The following is a 22,503-nucleotide window of genomic DNA, read 5'->3' on the forward strand; positions in this document are numbered from 1 at the left end:
GCTTAGGAAGGTTGAGCTATACAGAGAAAATGGTTTACACTAATTTATTCTTTTTTTTCCCCTGGGCAATTAGCACTCAATGGCTTGCAGGCCTTTTGCACTGTTGAATAATTAATACTTTGAGTAATCGAATAGAAAATAAATGTATTGTCTGTCCTTACTCATTGAGATGTGGGTTCATCTCAAGGATTTGAAAGGGGGAAAAAAAAATCACACTTGACCTACCACTGCCTACCAGAATGGAAAAAAAAAAAAAGAGCTTTATGCCCTAAGAGCACAACTCAACTTGGCTTTAATGAGATGAATGTGATATTTAATCTTTGATCCTAGCCAGGCACTGATGGCTCATGCCTGTCATCCCAGCTACTCAGGAGGCTGAGATCTGAGGGATCACGGTTCAAAGCCAGCCCCGGTAGGAAAGTTTGTGAGACTCGTATCTCCAATGAACCACCAAAAAAGCCAAAAGGGAAGGTATGATTCAAGTGGTAGATCACCAGTCTTGAGCAAAATAGATAATTAAGAACATGACACTCTGAGTTCAAGATCTATTATCAGCACCAAGAAAAAAAATAATTGGTTATGATATTGATAAGTCAGTAATGACTAGCAATGAAATGCAAGGTATCAAATGACTAGATTGTGTAACGTGATTGTTGAAGTGCAAACCCAATCCCAATGAACTTTTAATTTACCATGTATCTTTTTAATTTACCACATACAAGTAACAGGAACAAGTAATTTCTTTTTCTGTAATATTCACTGGAATATTGCTACTGTAAGTATTCTTTAAACTGGTTACAGTCAAAGACAAAAAAGAGCTTATGAGCCCCAGCATACATCAACCCAGTTCTTCCTTAAAAGAAGGTTTAGCGATGCAAAAGTCAGCTGAAGTCGGGCACCAGTAGCTCATGCCTGTAACCCCAGCTACTCAGGAGGCTGAGATCTGAGGATTGAGTTTCAAGGCCAGCCCAGACAGGGAAGTCCATGAGACTTTTATCTCTAATAAACTACTTAGAACAATATGGCTCAAGTGGTAAGAGTGCTAGCTTTGACCACAAAGAGGCTTGAGGACAGTGCCCAGGACCTGAGTTCAAGCCACAGGACTCACATACACTCACAAAAAAAAAAGTCAACTGATCTTAAATGGGTAATGGAATCTGCCTATGTCATTCAGCTGATTAATACTGAAGACAAGAAAGCCTTCGGGTGACTTTTTTCCTGTTTAAGTAGTTTAGAGAGATAAACTTTATATAGAAGGGCAATTTAATTTTGATAATGCAAAAACTGCTATTACCTATCTATACTTTCAAAGCTTATATCCTTCAACTTTCTTGATTTGATCAAATAACTTTCTAGAGTTCTACAAGTAAACTTTATACTACTGCAATCTTTCTAATTGACTTCATTTGTCAGTGTTGAGAGTATGGAACCCCAGGATTTGTACATACTGGGCAAGCACTCAAATACTATATATAGCCCCAGCCCTTGGTTTTATAACAAGGTTCTTGCTATGTAGCCCACACTGGTCTTCGAACTCACAATCCCACTGCCTCTGCCTCCTAAGTACTGGAATTATAGGTGTGCAATAACATACTTGGCTCTGAATGACTCCTAATTCCTTAGCTTTAAAAGTGAGGTAAAGTAGGAAGAAGGAAAGAAGGAAGAAATTTGTAAAGCACGGGCTATTTCCTTTATAGAGCAGCATTGTTTACAATCCTCTAAATTTAAGTAGAAAAAATTATACTAACATTGTTTTTAGATTCAAGAACAGGGTTATGATTTAGATACAAAGTGATCCCTATATGCTCATATATTGAAGGCTCAATCCCCAGCTAGTAGTGCTATTTTGGGGAGGTTGTAGGAGTGGGAAGTAGATCTAACTCTCAAGAAAGTAAGTGACAGAGTGCATGACCTTGGGAGCTATATCTTGTCCTTACTTTCTTTTTGCCTGCTATGACGTAAGTATTTTCAGCCACATGCTCCTACCACCATGATGTTGTATCACCAGGCTCAAAAGGGTCGGGTTATAGACTTACATCTCTGGATGTGGGAACAAAAATAAATCTTCATACCATAAGTTGTCAGGAAGTTTGTTACAGTGATTAAGTGCGTTATAGTCTAAGACAGACTTAGTCTGACAGGAACTGACGGTAAGTTTCATACAGTTCTTCTATTAAAAGCCATAATTCTGTACCATTTAAAAAATTGGTATGATTATGATACACATATAAAGGAAGTTTCTAGCTGAATGCAATGTAGCCTCTAGAGCAATCTACAGAAAAAATATGCATACTGGTAAGCCCTTTTACAATAAATGTGACTTATAGGTTTAATATAAGAAATATTATATCCTCCAATATGGAGGATTTCAGGTACATAACTCTATAGAGTAATACTTTCATTTATCTTGTATTTTTTTCTTTTTGGGGGAGGGTGGGAATCTGTTACATACTTCTGATTTTTTTTAAATATATTTCAGCATGAAGCATGAGATGTTGCTCAGGATCACTGACAATCTTTTCAACAAGTTAGTACCAAACTAAAAAAAAATGAAAGATTCTTAACTAAAAGAAACATAAGAGTCAGGTATAACTGCTATCATACAAAATCCTAAATTGGATTCTAGTTATTTAATCAAATGCAAAGGACATTTCTGTATTTCTGGAACAAGTGCAGATGTCTGAATATGAACTAGACATTAGAAAGTACTATGAAATCCCTATAAGTTGCTCAAAGGTCATAATATTTTATGACCTTTTTGTGGTATAAAAAGACCTATTACTATTTTTTAATGCATATTGAACCTGCATGTCAGCAGCTCAGTTCAGGCCTATAATATTAGATACTCTGATGACTGAGGTCCATGGGATTATAGTTCAAAAGACAGCACTGGTAGAAAAGTCCATGAGATTCCAACTCCAAAATAGCCAGGAAAAAGTAGGATGGGAAGCCTGAGTCAAGTGGAAGAGCATCAAACAAGAAAACAAGCTGGCTAACTTAACACCCTAAGTTCAAACCCCAGTACTAGAAGGAAAAAAGAAAAAGAAAGACATATGCTGATGTTAAAATGAACATTTTATCCAAACTTTACAATATGGAAGGCTGAATATCTTCCATTACTTATTAATAACAAATCAATATAAAGTGATATCTCATAATTTTAAATTTAAGTTCCTATTTTTTTGCATTAAAATCTCCAACTCTTTAAAAAAAAAAAGTACTAAGAATTAAATTTGGTTCTGGTACTAGGCCAGTGATCTGCCACTCAGCTACATCCCAGCCCCCAACCTCTAGTTGTTTGTTTTATCCTTTCAGTCAATTCTGTGTCATATGCTTCCTTCCATAATATGTAGAGGTTCACCCTAAGCTAAGGGAAGAGAAGACTGGGCCTGGATTCTTGGGAGAATCCCTTTCTTAGTTGGCATATTTCCTCTTTACATGGGTATTTGTCAGGGATACCATTTCGATATCCCAACAAAGCAACAGCAATGGACTACCACGATGATGAATCATCATTCTTCAAAGGACAGTCACCCTTAACTCACAGGTATTTTTCAACATTACAGTGGTTCGAGTGGTTTCCTTAGCAAAGAGTCTGGGACTAAGGATAGCTGCTTCTTGAAGCATGGAAAGCCTCCAGAAGCTCCACCAACAGCTTCTCTACCATCAGCATCTTATACTGCTTCTGTATTAACTCCATGATCATCTGCTTCATGGTTAGAAAATAGCAATGTTGGGGCTGGGAAGGTGGCTCAGTGGTAGAGCGCTTGCCTTGCATGCATGAGGCCCTGGGTTCGATTCCTCAGCACCACATAAGCAAAAAGAAAAAAGCCGGAAGTGGCGCTGTGGCTTGAGCTGAAGAGCTGAGGGAAAGCACCCAGGCCCCGAGTTCAGGCCCATGACCGGACCCCCCAAAAAAAAAGAAAGTAGCAATGTTGGCCACTAGGGGCACAGGAACCCTGTAGAAATGGCCAGTCTTAAGGACAGATACCAGCCCAGTCAAAGGCTCACACCTTTCTAGTACATGGTCAAGACTATGTAAAGCTTTGCAGTCAATGGTTGCCCATTCCTCTAACAGAAGCATGTAACATGTTTTTCAAGACATTAAAGATATGAATAGTTACCTTTCTATATAAATAAAAACTTTTCAGGATATAAAATACAAAGGGCATTATTTTTTCTACTGATGTACTAGACAATAAACTTCTTGGCTCTGTAATATATTTTTGGAAAAAATTAAGTCTACACAATTTTGTGTTTTACTTCTTTTAAAGGTGGCTGTGTCCTGATGTTTAGCTTTGAAACATATGGTTTCACATTAGGTTTTATTACTTTCCTTTTTAATTTTGTATTTGGTAGGATTTCAGTGTGTAATACTAAGATATCCTTTATTCAAACTCATAAATTTTCTTTGGCCTTTTCTTCACAATAATATCAAATTTGTCTATTCTATTTATTCATGAGTTTGTCTCTTGAACTCTATGACTCATAGTACAATATACTCTATCATTTATGTTCTTAATGAGATTAATATTCCTAAAACCAAGTTGCTTTGCTGTGCCAAGATGCTTTTTGACTTTCAACAGATTTTCTTTTAACTGCTGTGACTTTTATGTATTATTTTCTTTCTATTCTGGCCTTTTTATTATTAAATACATCATAATTGAATTCAAGGCATTGTTTCCATATGAGACTAAAATTTGAAACTGCAACAACTGTAAAATTATCCAGATTCAAACATGGCACTGAAGGATCACTCAACATGATCCACAGAGGATGGACTTCCCTGTAATCTCCTTCAATATGACACATAACCTAAATACCTACTATCATCTGCTCACAGTCCCTAGACAGTCCCTAGAATTTATTATATTAAAAAATGTCTCAAAAACATTTAACCTGCATCAGTCAATCAATAAATGAATGGAAATTGTTGAACTGGGTCCCTACAACAGAAACCCACTAAAAATGTATGTCCAACAAAGATTTTGTCATATTGAATCCCTCATATTTAGGCTAATGGTTAAGATATTTACCAGGGCATATATAATGCAATCATTATGTAATGATGCAACTTTGCACATGTAAATATAGACAGACAAGACACATAGGTAGGTAGGTAGATAGGTAGATAGACAGAGAGTCAGATTAGCATTTGCAGGAGGTCAGTGGCTCCTACCTATAATCCTAGATACCCAGGAGGCTGACAGATTTGAGAACTATGGTTCAAAGCCAGACCAGGCAGGAAAGTCCATGAGACTCTTCTCTCCAATAAACTACTCAAAAAATTATGAAAGTAGAGATCTGGTTGTAGGTGACTAGTTTTGAGCAAAAACTGGACAGTGCCCAGACCTTGATTTCAAGCCTCAGGACTGGCACAAAAAAATAAAAATAAAAAGCATACACTGGCCTAACATGAAAATCATCCACTTACATTCTTCATAATATTACTTACAAGCTGATGTTCTAATAGCTGAATTTTTTCATCTTTTTTCTTTATTTCTTCTTTAAGTTGTTTTATTTCATTTAATAAATCTTCATTCTGAAATATTAAAAAATTAAGACAAGTTATTTAAAATATTCTGAGAAATATTAAGTCAATGAAAACCAGTAATGAATAAACTATTTGTTCATTTAAAGAGAAAGCCCTTTATTTAAAAAAAATTCTAGAATGTCATGCTCTAAAGCACGTGACATGTAAACAATGGGTAGTAACAAAAAGTGACAGCTAACATTCATGAAGCAGGGTCAGTGTTGGAGACTAAGCACTTTTGAGTATTTAAGCATTTGATCCTGACTACACAGATATGCCACTATCCCTTTTATTTTTTTTTTTTTCATTTTGTTTTATTTGGCAGTACCAGAGTTTGAATTCAGTGACTCAGGCTTGGTAGGCTGGCACTTTACCACTGAGCAATGACACCAGCCATTATATGTAAGAAATCTGAGATGTAGGCTACAGAGTAGAGAAGTAACATGCAAAACTAACTTTAGCTACAATTTCAAGGGATATACATGAGTTATCTAGAGAAAATGAAAGACACAGTAATCAAAGGGAACAGTATAATTAGGAGGAATTTTTTGGCTGGTTCAGAAATCAGCAAAAGGTAAATGTGCCCAAAGAATAACAAGGAGATTCTTTTTTCCATGAAAAGAATTCTGAGGAATATAGCCTGTGAATTAAGGAGAAAACAAGTACATCAATGAGATACACTTGATGCAATTAATTAATTGCATTAATACTGTCAAGTTAAGCACCAATCTGGCATATTTTCAAAGTCTAAACTATCATTAGCTCATTTCTGTATTGCTGTAAACTATACACTGACAAAGTAGCTTGCATCAGCAAAGAAATTAAGAGAGGACAGATGCACATACATACACATAACTTTCCAGAAAGAAAATATGTGAGAAAATAAATTACTGATAAAGTATATCATCTCTATCAGACATACTAGGAACATAAGTGCCGTGCAGCAAGAAATCAGAAATCGATATTTTACAAAGGTTTTTAATATATTACTTAAATATCACAAACAATGGGGAAGATTTTTGTTAATAGTTGTTATATATACTGTAATTAGGAAAGATTATTATATTAACAAATAAACTCAAAAATGGATTTAAAGGCTGAAAGCAATGATTGATTCCAGCTACTCTGGAGGCAGAGACGAGGAAGATACTGGTTCAAGGCCAGCTGGGGCTAAAAAGGGATATTTTAACATAACAAAATAGTAAAGGTTAAGGGCAAATCTGATTATTTCCCAGAACAGTAGAGCTCTAGTTTTTAATGCCTTTATTACTGAACGTTATGGTTGCCATTGCTTTATTATTTTATTTATTTATTTATTTTTGGCCCGGTTGTAGGGCTTGAACTCTGGACCTGGGCACTGTTCCTCAGCTCTTGAGCTCAAGGTTAGCACTCTACCACTTGAGCCACAATGCCACTTCCGGCTTTTTTCTTTTTGCTTATGTGGTGTTGAGGAATCGAACCCAGGGTCTCATGCATGCAAGGCAAGCGCTCTACCACTGAGCCACCTTCCCAGCCCCTGCTTTATTATTTTAGTAAAAGAATTCTGATTTCTGTAGCCTGACTACCTAGTCATACCTTATATATCTGATCTCCATCTTCTGGCTCAGGACTGGATGGCAATGAGAGTTGAATATCATGCACTGAGCCACTTCCATCATGCTGTCAGAAGAAAAGAGAGAGGGGGGAACACAAGATTAATATAACAGCTCTAGACATTCACTTCAACTTGAATTTACCCCAGATCAACCACTAGCATGGCAAAGGAAAGATATGAGGTTAAGACTTCAGAAATCTTTTTCTTCTCTGCACTGGTAGAAAGAAATGTAAAAGAAGGAAAAGAGAGCTAGTTGAGAGTAACCTGTGGAATAGTAACAGATATCCTATAAGTAGATGAAGCAGAGAATCACCAAATGTTTTAAAGCTGGAAAAGAAATAAAAGGATTTCCTAAAGAATCTCAAGATTGGGTTATCTCCACTAAGGAAAATGCAAAATAAGTCAACTGAATTTACTTTGATTTACAAGTGTTTTGAGTATAAAGAAGTTAGAAATTACAATATTAAATATGTCAACAAGGCTTGGCCACTAAGATCACTTGATTAAAAATACTAGATACATGAGGATACATAGTGCACAACTCTATTTATACTAAGTCTAAAACAAGAGAAAACTAATCTATGGTGCTAGGTAGGCTTTAAAAGAATAGGGGCTGACCTAGGATAGGACATTAGAAGACCTCACAGGAATCAGGAAAGGTTCTATCTCTTGACGATACGGTAAGTATCTATGATGGTTATGATTGGTACACCTTAAGCAGTTTATGGAACACATGGTATAATCAAACACATGGTATAATAAAAGGTGAAAAACTAAACACGTTTTTCTTTAAACATGATAAAGAAAACATGATAACAGTGTTGAATTCTACTCCTTGCTGAGTTTGTAAACACGAAACCAGTGGTTTCTTATACAATAATAAATGACTTAATGATTTAGATAGACAACATTAAGAAAGATGAACCAATACCAAATCTGCCTGAGGTGATGTTAAGGGACTGAATCCCTGATCAAGGCAGCAACACTGCAATACCATGGAACTAGCAACCTTCAAATAGTACTACAATCACAATCTACCCAAGTCATACTTGTTCTGAAACGCCTACGTGATAGATAGTAACTTTCATTCAGGTAGGTCAGTTTTTTGATAGAAGAATTTAGGTTACTGTACTATACGTCTGCTGAATCAGAATCTCTAGGGATAGGACCCAATTAAGCTTTTGAAAAGCTCAACTGCTGACTACACAGTAAAGACAACTAGGCAGTTACTGAAGTTCCAGCATGGACAAATGACATTTATTAGTGAAATCATGTGGATATTTACAAACTTGAGCCTAGAGGAGAGGCAATATCTTAATGAACAGCAAATGTTCTCAAAATGTTTTATTATTAAAAAGGAAGTAGGGAGAAGGCGGGGAGAAAATTTTGCAAGATTCACTTCAATGAAAAATTTAGCTACCATTATTAATGACAACATGTAAATAAAGAGCCAGTCCTATATACAAGTATGTTTGAGAAAAGAAAGAGTGAAAATTATTTCCAAATATCTAAATACCTTCTTGCTTACTGCAAAGCAAGAACCCAAAGGACTGGGAGCAAACGTAAGCACATATGGTTTTTCAATTGATGTGGGTGCAATTGTGGGAAGTGTACAGTGGGCAAAGAAAAATAAAACACCAGTTTTCAGTGTGGAAGAAAAAGAGCTCAGCCAAAACCACTGAAACTGCCAATTGCCAGGAAATCACAAAAGACACTCCCCTAATTTACATGTGAATCCCTAGGTTCCCAGGAGAGCAGAACTTCCTCACATTTGATCCTAAATAGCTTATCAAAGGCTGAAAAATAAAACAAACTAAGACCCCTAGCCTCCAATCCAGCCTCGGGTGTATACTCAGAATAGATCAGCAGAGCAGGGTAGAGGCTTTGAAAACAGAACTGACATTAAAACCACAATCCAAAATTGACTAGCTGGAACTTGGAGCCTGACTCAAACTAGATTATTTGCCCGCTTTAAAGGGAAAAAAAAAAATTCTCCAAAGGATTTTAATAGGATTATGAATCTCATAGTACAATGTTCACAAATAGCTAAGATACAGTCCAAAATTACATTAACAAGGGGGAAAAAAATCTCAATTCACACAGACACCAGTACAAACGTAGCTAACAAGTTAGGATTAAACTAGAAGAAACATTAATAAAGCTATCATCAAAAAATAAAATAAAATCTAAAAGTAGGGTAAACTCAAAGTGAATAGAAGAGAACATTTCAGCAAAGAATCAAGATATATAAAGTAAAAATAACTGGAAATTTTAGGAGTGAAAAAAATTAACAAACGAAATTTTAAAATGTAATTTGAAGGGCTAAATATCAACATGTGAGTTGACAGAAACCAAGGGAAAATTATCAAAGTTAAGGGTAGGCAGTTTGTCCAGTATGTGCAAAACTGGGGAGAGGGAGAAATGATTTAATCTGAACAAAGTAGAGGGGAAAAAAGAGCCTGATCAAGAATCTATGGGGACAAGTACAAAAGATCTAACATTCTTGTCATTTAAGTCATAGAAGAAAGAACATGGGATAGAAAAAAATGTTCAGGAAAAACCTACATTCTTGAGAAGCTCAATTTAAAGGAACTGAAAGTACACAGACTATGCTCTCTGAACTTAGTAAATCTGACAAGAAACAGGATAATCTCATTTGAATAATCTGTTGTACAGATCAGAAATCTGTTGTTTACTGTGATATAAACAACAGATTTCTGAGTCATTCATGGATCTAAAGAAAAAAAAAAATCACAAATAAACAAGACAATCTTTGAATTGAAGTAAAAGACAACCAACACCAAATTTTATAGAATTAAACTAATGTAGTATATAGAAGTATACCTATGGCATGAAATGTTCATGTTAGTACATGAACATTAAAGTATTAGCAGTAAGTGGAACAAAACATATTTAGAGGGCTGGGAAGGTGGCTCAGTGGTAGAGCGCTTACCTTGCATGCCTGAGGCCCTGGGTTCGATTCCTCAGTACCACATAAGCAAAAAGAAAAAAGCCGGAAGTGGTGCTGTGGCTCAAGTAGTAGAGCACTAGCTTTGAGCTGAAGAGCTGAGGGACAGCACCCAGGCCCAGAGTTCAAGCCCCACGACCAGACCCCCCCCAAAAAAACAAAAAAAAATATTTAGAACAAGTACACGGATGAATTATAATGAGCAAAAATTAACAGAAAAAAAAACTCAGATCAATGAAACAAAACCATGTTCTTTAGAAACTGCTAAAATGTTTTGCAAAAGGTCCAAATCAAGACCCATATCAGAAATGTCAGAAGGAATATCATTACAGATGTCTCAGATAATGAGAGTAAATAAAGTAATGATACTATGAAAAACTGTACATCCACAAATTTTATAAATTATAGAAAATGAAAAAAAAATATTCAAACCCCACAAATTCTTAAAGCTTACCAAGATGAAAAGATAGTCATGTAAATCCATAACTAGTAATGAAACTGAATTCATAGCATACCATCATCCATGAAAGATCTATCTTGGGACAGATATTTCATTGGCAAAATCCTTCAGAATTTAAAGCTCTGTAAAACTCTTAGGAGAAATGGAAATCACACTACTTCAAGATTTGCCCTAAAACTCAAGTAATCATGAGAATGTTGTTGGCAAGGACATGGATCAAAGGAGTAGAAAAGGTCTAGATATAATTTCACATGCTGTACAGACAAAACCAAAAAGCATGCATTTTTCATACTTCAAACTATACATCCCAAAGAGCTAACATTTACTGAGCAGAGATATGCACTGCCTTAAACACTCCATGCAAACACATTTAAGAAATACACAGAATAAGCCAGGTACTGATGGCTCACACTTATAATCCTAACGACATGGGAAACTGAGGTTAGTAAGTCTGAGGTTCCAGGCCCTCCCTGTTAGAAAAGCCCAAGACTATCTCAGTGGAAGTGGGTACAAAGGCATGTGTCTTTCATCCCAGCTATAGTGGAAAGCATAAAATAGGTAGACTGATCTATAGCATGCATCTGGGAAGGAAACAAGACTCTATCACAAAAATAACCGGTAATAACTGGACTAGAGGAATGACTCAGTGATAGAATGCCTGCCTAGCAAGCAAGTACAAGGGTGAGTTCAAATCCAGTACTACTACTACTACTGAGGAGGAAGAGGAAAAGGAAGAGAAGGAAGAGGAGAAGGAGGAGGAGGAGGAGGAGGAGGAAGACCACAGAACACACCAACTGGAGAAGCATAAGCAAAGCATAAGTAACTCATAGTTAATTGACTGTCCAGTATTCTGGGCTGCTTTACTAGGTAAAGTGTAGGCAATTTCTATGGGGTTTAGTCAGGATATTTGACTTTTAAGTGCAATTAGAATGCCATTAGCATTTTAACAAAATAAATCAGGTGTTTTTGTTTGGTTTGTATGGAAGTTTTTGCAGTGTCTAGAGTTGAACCCAGGGCCATTATCACATTAAGTAAGAGTTCTATTACTGAGCAACATCGTCAAAATTTATCAGCATTTTATTAAAGTTTTTATTAAGTTCCTTCTTAGAGAACTTCTGTTAGCAATTGATCTTCCAGTTTCCTTCTCTTAGCATAAACTTTTGGCACTAATATTATATAATTCTTCCACCTATTAGTTTGTTGAAAGCCCTGATACTCCATCTTACCCAGGTGGTTCTTCCATGAGTTTGCAAAAACTGGGGTCGGCCTATGAGTTCTAGAGCAGCTGCAATGGACATGGATACTTGAAGTGATTGATAACATCTGGCAGCACTGACCAATCCTTGCTAACAAGCATCATCAGTGATGTCAACAAAGCTGCCTTGTGTTCAGACATGCTACAACACAATCACATGAGGCACGCTAGGAAAAGCAGCAGAGGAAGAAGAGTTTTCTCACATGGTTTTTCAAAAATAATAAAATGATACATGAATGAACCATCATACTGCACATACTCTAGAATGTGCTTTAAGAACAAGTTTAAAGTAATACTGTCATCACCTATGATTTAGAATGTACAACTTCAACCTACATTTGTGAGGACTTAAAAAACAGAGGCAAACAAAGCCTGGTTTTCAACAAATGTTTCATAAGGTGATCCTAACAGATTGGCTTTAGAACAAGTGAAAACCAATCCACCAAGCATTCAAAAATAGACTAGAATGTTGTTAATATGTGGGGGAAAAAACACTTCATAATATTCTAAGTAAACAGTGCTTATAAATTTCTTCTGTATAAATTTATTGTTTTTCAAACCTAAAAGTTTAATTTGAACAAATCTGACTCTGCATAACCATTTCTACAGGCTTTACATCTTCTTCCCAAAGGTTACAAGTATAGAGCTCAGGGCTGGGTGAGAGAAAAGGGGGTTAGGGAGATGTGCATGTATGGTCATAGACCAGCAAGTGGTACCAATCAAAGCAAGTAGGCTTCCATTAAGGTTGGGCACTGGAGGCCACAGTCTGGTGTGAAGAAGGTGGGTGGCCATGCATGCAACCCTTAATCTAAGTGGGTTAAGGAGGGTTCTCTGAAACATGCATAGCCCAGCACAATCTATCAAAACCTAGTGGGCTGAAAATAGAAAGAACACAGAAAGGGTGACTGCCATGGTAGAAATGCCCACCAAAAGCCCCATAATTTTCCATAGGACTCAACAAAATGATTCTAATATTTCACAAAAATGTCACAGAATACGTAAAAGGGAACGCAGAGAGACAGAGGGGAAGAAAAAGAAAAATATATAAATTAAAATACATTTGAGGCTGGGAATGTGGCTTAGTGGTAGAGTGCTTGCCTAGTACGTATGAAGCTCTGTGTTCCATTCCTCAGTACCACATAAACAGAAAAAGCCAAAAGTGGTGCTGTGGCTCAAAGTGGTAGAGTGCTAGCCTTGAGCAAAAAGAAACTCAGGAACAGTGCCCAAGCCCTGAGTTCAGTCCCTAGGACTTACAAAAAAAAAAAAAAGAAAAAAGAAGATAAAGTATATGTGAAGATGAGTAAAATAACCATGATGATAAAAATACTAAGCAACAGTTAAGCCATAGAATTTGGAATTGGAATAGTGTCATATATAGACAGCTAATTTTTTGTTTTATAAAAGCACAAGCAGTCACTGCTTGCTTACCAGAGGAGAAAAAAGACTCAATATGTTTGTCCTGAACCCACTAACAATCTAGATGGAAATGAATGAAACAATCTCTAATTCATACCTTGTATATAACAAAATCAATTCCAAGTTTCTTGAGATTTAACTGTGAAAAACAAAGAAACTCTTCTTTTTAAGAAACAGGAGAATACATTTTCATGGCCACAGAGCAAAAAATGATGCTTGTTAAAAAGGTTTTTCTAAAAGTACAAGCCATAAAGAAAAATTTAGCAACATAAGATTTAAAATTGCTGTTCACTGAAGGACAGCAAAAAGTGAAAGGATACCAATTCTTCACAGAATTGAAATATTTACAATACATATAATCAATACATATAAACACTGAGAATATACAAAGAAAACTAAATTTCACACAATGACACAATGAGGAAACAAAATCCAATAAATATTCAATGATATTCAACTTTATTAGTAATAGGAAAAATGCAAATTAAAACAAAAATTAAATATAACTTTTTTATCCATGTGAAAAAAATTAAGAAGTTAGGTAATATCAAGTTTGCACAGATATGGGACAATGGGAAATAGCGTCTACTACTCAATGGGGGTAGAAAAAGACAAAACTTTGGAAAACAGTTTGGTATTTATAGAGCAGAATGTTTCTGTGCCTCGTGACAAAGAAATTCCACTTCTAATTAGATACTCCAGAGGAGCTTTTTTATATGTGTACCAGGAAAATGTTCTTAGCAACAGTATTTGTCAGAGAAAGAACAACTGGAAACAAAATAAGCAGTGACTAAAATGGAAAGAAATAGTATGGTTAATCTGCAGAAAGGAACCGAAAGAGAAATAATAGTAAACAAAATAGAGCTAAACAGAAACATGGCCGAGTCTTTAAAAACATGGGAAGTCACCGAGAAATGCATACCATTTCACTTATTCAAAGTTTTTTTTTAAAAAAGAGGCAAAACAAAATATTCATACAGCTGTAAACATAGATTAGAAAACTTAAAGAAAATTCTAGATGCTAAAAGAAGGAAAACATTCTAATCAGGAAGTAGCACACAAGAAAGCTAGTTAATGTCTCATTACTTAACCTGGATAGAGTACAAAGCTGCTTATTATTCATGCTACCAAACTCTTAGGCTGTCTATATTCTTTTCATGCAAAATCTATGGTGCTTTTTTTGTTGTTGTTCTGAAGTGATGAGAAAAGTGTGGCCATAAAGGATTATGGGAGCCCTGCCTTTTCTATACTCTCTGTCCCCAAGTGGCAGTCACTCCTTAACTCAGAGCACTCATGCAGGATGCCACTGCTTTCAATATTCTCTTCATCTATGTGTACACACATGGGCAAACCTCTCTCTCTGCACATACAAATGTGTGTGCACACACACAGGGAAAAAAAAAATTCAACTATGTGAAGGAAAAAATACTGGTTTAATTCTCAAAACTGGAGAGGGAATAATAAAACACAATAACTATATATCACTTTTGCCAGTTCATAAACACTATTACGTACTCCTTTATTTTCATCCCAAAACAAGCATCAAGTGCATAGAGAAAGAATCACAGGGATCAAATACTATGGAAACCTCAATACAACGTCAAAAAGAATTGTCATCATCTTTTTCCATTACTGTATCTTAGATTTTTCTTTGCTACTCCAAGGTCAAACAGATGTGGCAATACAATAAAAGCAAACAGGGAAAGTAGTGAAAAGAAATGAAAGAGGTAAGCCAGGCACCAGTGGCTCACGCCTGAAATCCTAGCTACTCAGGAGGCTGATATCATAGGATTGCGGTTCAAAGCCAGCCCAGGCAGGAAAAATTGTGAAACTCTTTATCTCCAATAAACCACCAGAAAACCGGAAGTGGTGCTGTGGCTCAAGTGGTAGAGCACTAGCCTTGAACTGAAGAGCTGAGGGACAGCGCTCAGGCCCAGAGTTCAAGCCCCATGACTGACCAAAAAACAAACAAACAAACAAACAAGAAATGAAAGAGGTAAAAAGTAGGTAGGCATAACTACTTTGCAAAATGGTTTTAGTATCTACTAATGCCAGTGTCTGCATACAACATTACGTCTGCATAATGAATAAATACATTCCAGGCCTTTTTTTTTTCCTAAGCAAGTTAGCAAATTTTACTATGGAGAAATTATAATCACCCTCAGGAAGAAAATTACTTCACTTAATAGGTATCCCCACTGGCATCAACTCTGGCAAAAATAAGCTCCTGGAAACAGCTCTAAAGAAGCTATGGACCACATATTGTTCAGAAAAAAGACTGAAATAGGTGGTAGCAACTCTTCTGTTTGCTTATTTTTCAAGTAAGGTCTTGTTTTTCTTGCCTAGGCCAACCTATTTTATGCTTTGTTAATGTAGCTAGGATCAAAGGTGTATGTTATTATACCTAGCATCCTCTTTGAGATGTAGTCATGCAAACTTTCTTTGAGAAGGCTGGCCTCCTGATCTCAGCCTCCTGAGCAGCTAAGATCACAGAATATGAGTCACACTGCCCAACTAGGTTTACTAAATCTTATTAAACTATGTATGACTCACATTGAACTTTCGTAATATAGTGAAGTTAAAAAGAGAAAACTACTAAAAGAAGATTTACATAAAATATTGGAGTCTTTCAGTATTTAACTTCTATTAGCATTTGGGAAGCCTGAAAGAAATCCTGAAAAGGAACTGTGATTTTTTTTCATCATAATTTTGTTCTCACTGTACAAACAAAACACAAAGTCAGTTTGTTCAGTGGGTATTACCTGAAATTTCAGAGGTCATAATGACAAAAAAGAAAATTAAGAGATTCACAGAGCTATAAAAAATATTTTTAAAAAAGATTTCTGTTGTGCTGGTCATCATCAATTCACCCATATCTAACCAGTTACGTTTTCTCTCATTATTAGAGGTGGCCTAGTCTTATTAACTAATATTTAATCATGTTTTGTGACTTAGAGCAATATACTCAGCAGAACATACAGTATCTGGCTCACACCAGCAATTTAACATCTTTTAGGTATTTCTCATCCTTTCTTACCTCCTACTTCCTTTGATACTGAAGCTCCTGATCAGAAAGTCACCCCAGACCATCAAACAGAGAAATATCATAAAACAAATATCTCTTGATTATAATAAGCTAAACTGTAAGCTCCCTGTCTGGGTATTTCAGTCATGAAATCTACTTATGCCTTGAGAGGATTCCTAAAACCCAGATCCAAAAATGATCATCTACTTTCTTGCTCCCAGACTGAGCACATAGAGCATTTTTCAAAAGGTGGTCAAATATCATATATATCAAGTAGGCCAGAATGTAATACACAGAATATCGAAAAATCCTAAGCAAATAATATAAAACAATTTACCCAACTAACAGAATATTTGCACTCACACTTATAGTAGGAGGAGCCTTATTTAAGCTAGTCTTAAATGAGCAGATTCCATTAGTCTAATTTGATGGCCACCAGGAATTCTAAGATGAAGTCTTTGCTCATATATGAACTAAAATATACAACCCTTAGCAAGGTGACCTAGAAAGAAAACTGAACTGAGAGAAGTCAGTGTCCTTTATCAACTATAGGTTTAAGTTTGGGCTACTAAATAAAATACAAACATTGATTTAGAACCAAATACAAAGGTAGCCACAATTCAAAATTAATATTTTATTCCTTGGTTACAAGCTGTGCATCTGAGCTCATGTGAAAATGCTAAACGCTTAAACAATGTATTCTTGAATCAAAAACCAAGTTCTACCATCGAGTTCAACTCCATGACTTCAGATAAAGACCATCACTACCATCAATTGAGATCTTCTCAACGGATAAAAAAAATTGGAAAAGATCAAACTTGAAGATCTAGAACAAAAATTAAATTATATGACTAAGTACAAACTGCTCTTGTTTCCTACTTACCTGAAATTATAGTAACAACTACTGATCCCAGAATGCCCAGTGTTTCTGGCACTAGGTTGCTACAATTTCTCATTTGCTCCACAAACTTACAAGTTAGGTATTATAAAAACGAAGAAGTGAAGCTAGGCACTGGTGGCTCACACCTGTAATCCTAGCTACTCAAGAAGCTGAGATCTGAGTATAAGAGTTCGAAACTACCCCATGCAGGAAAGTCCCTGAGACATGAAGTAAGTTACTCAGAAAAAGCCTGAAGTGGCACTGTGGCTCAAGTTGTAGAGCACTAGCCTTAAGCACAGACAGACTTAGGATAGCACCTAAGCCACGAGTTCAAATCCCAGGACCAGCAAAAAGAAATAGAAAAGAAAAATGAAGAAATAAAACAAATGGCTTACCAAATAGCAAACAGTCATAAAAATGTTGATGCTGTGTTCTGAGTTCAGACCAGCATGAACAACTCACATTTTTCTCTTCAACAAGTTTTTTTTGATACTTTAATTTAAAAAATACTGTACAGAGGGGTTACAGTTACATGAGCAAGGTAATGAGTACATGTCCTATCAAGCATTGTTACCTCCTCCTTTGTTTTTCCCCTACCCTCCCTTCCCTCTCACCTCCACAACTACACTAGACACCTCCTCCGCCCGCAACCCCCTCTCTCCGACTAAATTGTAAAGTTCATTTTTCAACATAGTGTCTTGTACATCTCATTGTTAGAGTGGGTCAACCTGTATCCCTATTTAAGCATTTTGTTTTTTCCCTTCCCCTCCCCAAGCTAGAGAAGTGTATATACAAGATGCAGGGCACCGACAAATACAGTGGAAACAGGTTATACCATGGGGGAGGAACATACTAAGCAACAAAAAAAATCACATGCACTGCTCCCAACACTGTTCATTGCGAAGATATGTTATTCTTTCCATCCTTATCCATGTGCCATTTCATTGAGTTTGTGGCCTCTCTCATTGTCCAAAATACCAAAGCTAACAGAGTTTTCTGCTGTTCATACATATCTGAGAGATTATTTCTTATTCTTTCAGTTTGATGACTACTGACCATTGATCTGTAAGATATTTTTAGGATTTTGGATTGTATATACAATTAACTTCACAAAAAGACTGAATAAATATACAACTTGGGGGCCCGCTAGGAAAATGTGTGTTTGGTGAGGTCATTGTGTTTTGCTCCAAGTATATTTTGACTTGAGTAAGTTTGACACTAGGCAATTTGGGATGATTGCTGAAGTCAATTTTTTTAAAAAAAAAATATCGTAAAAGTGATATACAGAGAGGTTATACTAACAAGAGACAGATAATGAGTATACTTCTGTTTACACAGTGTTCACAAGTGTTTTTTTTTTCTTTCTTGCTATTGTTTCTAACATATTTATAATGTACCATGTGATTTTTTTTTTGTTGCTTCTTTGTATGTTCCTCCCCCACGGTATAACCCCAACATCACTGTATTTGATGTCGGTTCCCTGCATCTTGTATATACACTTCTCTAGCTTGGGGACAGGAAGGGAAAAAACAAAATGCTTAATTAGGGATACACGTTGACCCATTTTAACAATGAGATGTACAAGACACTATGTTGAAAAATGAACTTTACAATTTAGGTGTGTGGGGGAGTAGTATAGTAGTAGAGGTGGGAGTGAAGAGAAGGTAAGGGAAAAACAAAGGAGGTAACAATGCTTGATAGTAAATGTACTCATTACCTTGCTCATATAACTGTAACCCTCTGTACAGTATTTTTACAATAAAAAACATATTAAAAAATCACATGGTACATTATAAATACCTTAGGAACAATAGCAAGAAAGAAAAAACCACTTGTGTCCCTATCTTGGGGTTCATTTAGCTTAACATCATCTTATCTGGTCATATGTACATAGCTTTTGACCCCTTCTGCTTATCCTAGACATATACTGCAGGGTTTTTAGTGTGTGCTATATATAGGCATTATTTCTATACATATCTAAACAGATGGCAGAAACCCAAATAACTTTAGGTTGAAAGGAAGATGATCCCTTTTACAGCTTAGTATATTAGAGCTGTAAATGTTTAATATGTACTCACCTGATGCAGCAGACGCTTCAGTTTCAGTAATTGAGTTTTCACAGCCGTACAGTCTTGGACCATGTGCCGAAGGGTCATCTCATCCAGTATCACTGTATTTTCTGGCACATCTACAAACATCTTCTGGGACTGAAAAAAGGGGGTCCCTCCATAGCTTTCAAAATGACCCAAAGGAGATTCTCTATAAGGAGAGCCTCTGGAATGGCAGGAAAAAAGAAAGACATACAATTTCAGAAAAAAAAGATAATGAAATTATTTCAGCAGTCTACAAATAATTTACCATGATCATAAAGTTTCTGAATTTATACCTGCTTCCATCACTGAATGTATTTCCACTGGAAGGCATAATTAACTCTAGCTGTCATTAGAATTATTGTCTATATCACTTCTACCCTGCCTTTTCTTACACATTGGTTGAATAAAACTTCTTTCTTAAGAACCAGAAAAAACAAATATTATGATAAGGCTTTAGCTAAAAAAATTATACCTAGCCAACATTTTTCCATGGTGTCTGCTTGTTCTTTAGCTTTTGCATTGCTCGTCATCTTAAATTTTCACTGTTTTCAGCCCTGTTAACTCTGATGCCTACACTTATTAGCCCATATCAGTTCCCAGTTTGGACACACCTCTGGACTACCATTACCTAAATGCCTCAGCAAGCAGTTGAGACAGATGAACTATTACTCTTTTGATTTTAAATTATTGATAAATCATCTTTCCTAATAAAAAATTAAACAGATTTTACTAAAGGCTGCATCAAGATGCATTACACATGGATGGACTTGTTAAACTGAATGAACCCCCTCCTGACAACTATTTGAGGTTAATAGTAATAATAGTATTAATAATAAAGAAATATTCACTAACACCAATATTATTTACACTGTTCTGTAAGTATAGCCAATAAAATCAACCAGAAAAAAATAGGATGCACACAAAGGGAGTCCTTATTTTTTTGCCCATTTAAACTGAATCCAAGCTGGCTGTGATAGTGCACACCTGTAATCCCAGCACTCAGGAGGGTAAAACAGTAGGATGATGAGCCTATATAGTGAGGCCTTGTTACAAAACTGGAAGGGAATGGGGGAGAGGAGAGGAAATTCTCATTCTCTGCGATGAGACTATGAAGCACAAACAATAAATCACAACTCACACCAAATCCTGCAAAGGAGATCTATTTGAGTAGTTTACATATTCCTTTTAACTTTTCAAAGCTTTTGTATGTGTGTGCCAGTCCTGGGCCTTAAATTCAGGGCCTGGGTGTTGTCCCAGAGTTTTTTGGTATTTTCTTTCTTTCTTTTTGTAGTTTCTGTATATATTTTCTCTCTTTTTCATTGTCAAGGTGATATACAGAGAGAGGGGTTACAGTTATATAAATAAGTCAATAAGTACATTTCTTATCAAACTTGTTACCCCTTCCCTCATTTTTCTCCTGCTTTTCCTCCCCCCTAGCCTTCCTGCCTGCCCCCCACCAAGTTGTACTGATCATTTCCAACATATGCTCTATCACTTGAGCCACAGCTCCACTTCTGGCTTTTGGGGTAGTTAGTTAATCAGAGGTAAGAATCTCATAGACCTTCCTGCCCGGGCTGGCTTTGAACCTTTATCTTCAGATCTCAGCCTTCTAGGATTATAGGCATGAGCCACTGATACCTAGCAATCTTTCAAAGTTTTTGAGAGAAGGAAAGAATTATGAGCCAGAGGATGGAGAGGAAGAGGAAAAAGGATAAAGGAAGAGTAGAATGAACTTGATGAACTGATGACAGAAACTCCCCAAATTTTATTAAAAAATTAATTTACATACTCAAGAAACTCAACAATCTACAAGTATAAGCCAATGAGAGACCCATCTATACACATTAGAATTTACCTTTCAAAATCCAAAGAAAAACTGAGGATCCTATGCAGCAAGAAAAAGGGACTCATCATGTGGAAAAAGTATTCAGCAAAATTATGAGGTGATTTCTCACCAGAAAGTACAATTGAATGTTACAAGAAAATTCTAAATCTGGCAAAAATTACCTTCAAAATAGGGAGAAACTAAGAAAAGTAACAAAAGATGGGAGAATTTTCACTAGCATATCTTCCTAAAAGATAGTGAACTACCTCTAACACTTCCACTACCTCATCTTCAAATGACAGATGATCGAACAATGTAATGGAAGATTGGGAAACACTATACACCAACAAAATAAAACAGCCACAGACAGAATTCTGCAAACATTAAACTAGTAATCAAAAAACTTGCCACAAGGAAAATACCAGGTCCAAACAAAAGTTAGCAAAAATAGTTCACAAAATTCCCCAAAATAAAAGTATAAGAAAACTTTTTACAATTCATTATATGTGGTTCAGATGCCAAAATTTCAAGTATCTCAAAAACTATAGGCTGGTATTTCTCAAGAACATATACATAAAAATCCTCAATAAAATATTACCAAATTGAATCAGACAACATGAAAGAATTATGTAATATGAACAATTGAGAGCTAATCAAGAAATAAAAAGTTTGACATCTTAAAAAAAATCAATATAATATGCCATACTATTAGGATGAAACAAAGAGTAAAATATAATCTCAATGAAATACAGAAAAAACATTTGATGAAATTCAACATTAATGATAGAAACACTTAACAAACTATGAATAGAAGGGAACTTCTTCAACATATGTAATTTCTCTCCCTTCTCCCCCATACACGTATATGTGTATGTATATAAATACACATATTACATATGCGTGCACATACAAATATTTTACTCAACAGTAAACTCTGTTTTCTCCTTAATATCTAGAAAATAAATACAGCTATTGGCTTCATCGGAGGGTTTAAAAATCTATAGCAACTGTACAAGAGAAAGAAGGAAAGTATCCATAAAGAGAATTGTAAGGAACTAAGAAGGTTAAATAAATCATTTACATAACACTAGAGCTACTGGGACTATATCAAAGCTCATAAATGAATGAGAAAAGTGAGCCAGGGGGTTATGATTTTCTTAAACTGTAGGGATGGATTCATAAAGAGGAAGTGAGTCAGCCAAATGTGCTAACTGTCCAAAGGAGGAAAAAGGACTTAAGAAAACTTCATCTAGAAGGGACAAGGAAGAATAAGGACAAAGACCTCACCTCTAAATGGTAAAGTTCTACAGTTACTGGAAAAAAAGAATCCTTCCTGTAAAAATGCTGCTGGGGCAAAGAACAATCAGGAAAGGGCTGGATTTCAGTTACAGGTAGAATGTAGGCAAATGGGGTCAAGGGTGGTCAAAGTTGTGAGTTTGTAAGGGTGTGAGAAA

General features: G+C 35.9%; 1 protein-coding gene across 4 annotated transcripts in view; it reads right to left on the reverse strand.

The window, feature by feature from the left end:
• Ccser2 (coiled-coil serine rich protein 2) overlaps window positions 1-22,503 on the reverse strand; it is a 122,450-nt gene that overhangs the window by 26,253 nt on the left and 73,694 nt on the right. For all 4 annotated transcript variants that reach the window (XM_042690258.1, XM_042690257.1, XM_042690260.1 and 1 more), the window contains 3 exons: window positions 19,210-19,405; window positions 7,109-7,192; window positions 5,456-5,542 (listed from right to left, as the gene is read on the reverse strand). In XM_042690258.1, the coding sequence (XP_042546192.1) occupies window positions 5,456-5,542; window positions 7,109-7,192; window positions 19,210-19,405 (367 nt within the window). The remainder of the gene's footprint in view (window positions 1-5,455; window positions 5,543-7,108; window positions 7,193-19,209; window positions 19,406-22,503) is intronic.

This window comes from Dipodomys spectabilis, unplaced genomic scaffold (assembly GCF_019054845.1).
Source record: "Dipodomys spectabilis isolate Male_0828 unplaced genomic scaffold, ASM1905484v1 ptg000136l, whole genome shotgun sequence".
Lineage (NCBI taxonomy): Eukaryota > Metazoa > Chordata > Mammalia > Rodentia > Heteromyidae > Dipodomys > Dipodomys spectabilis.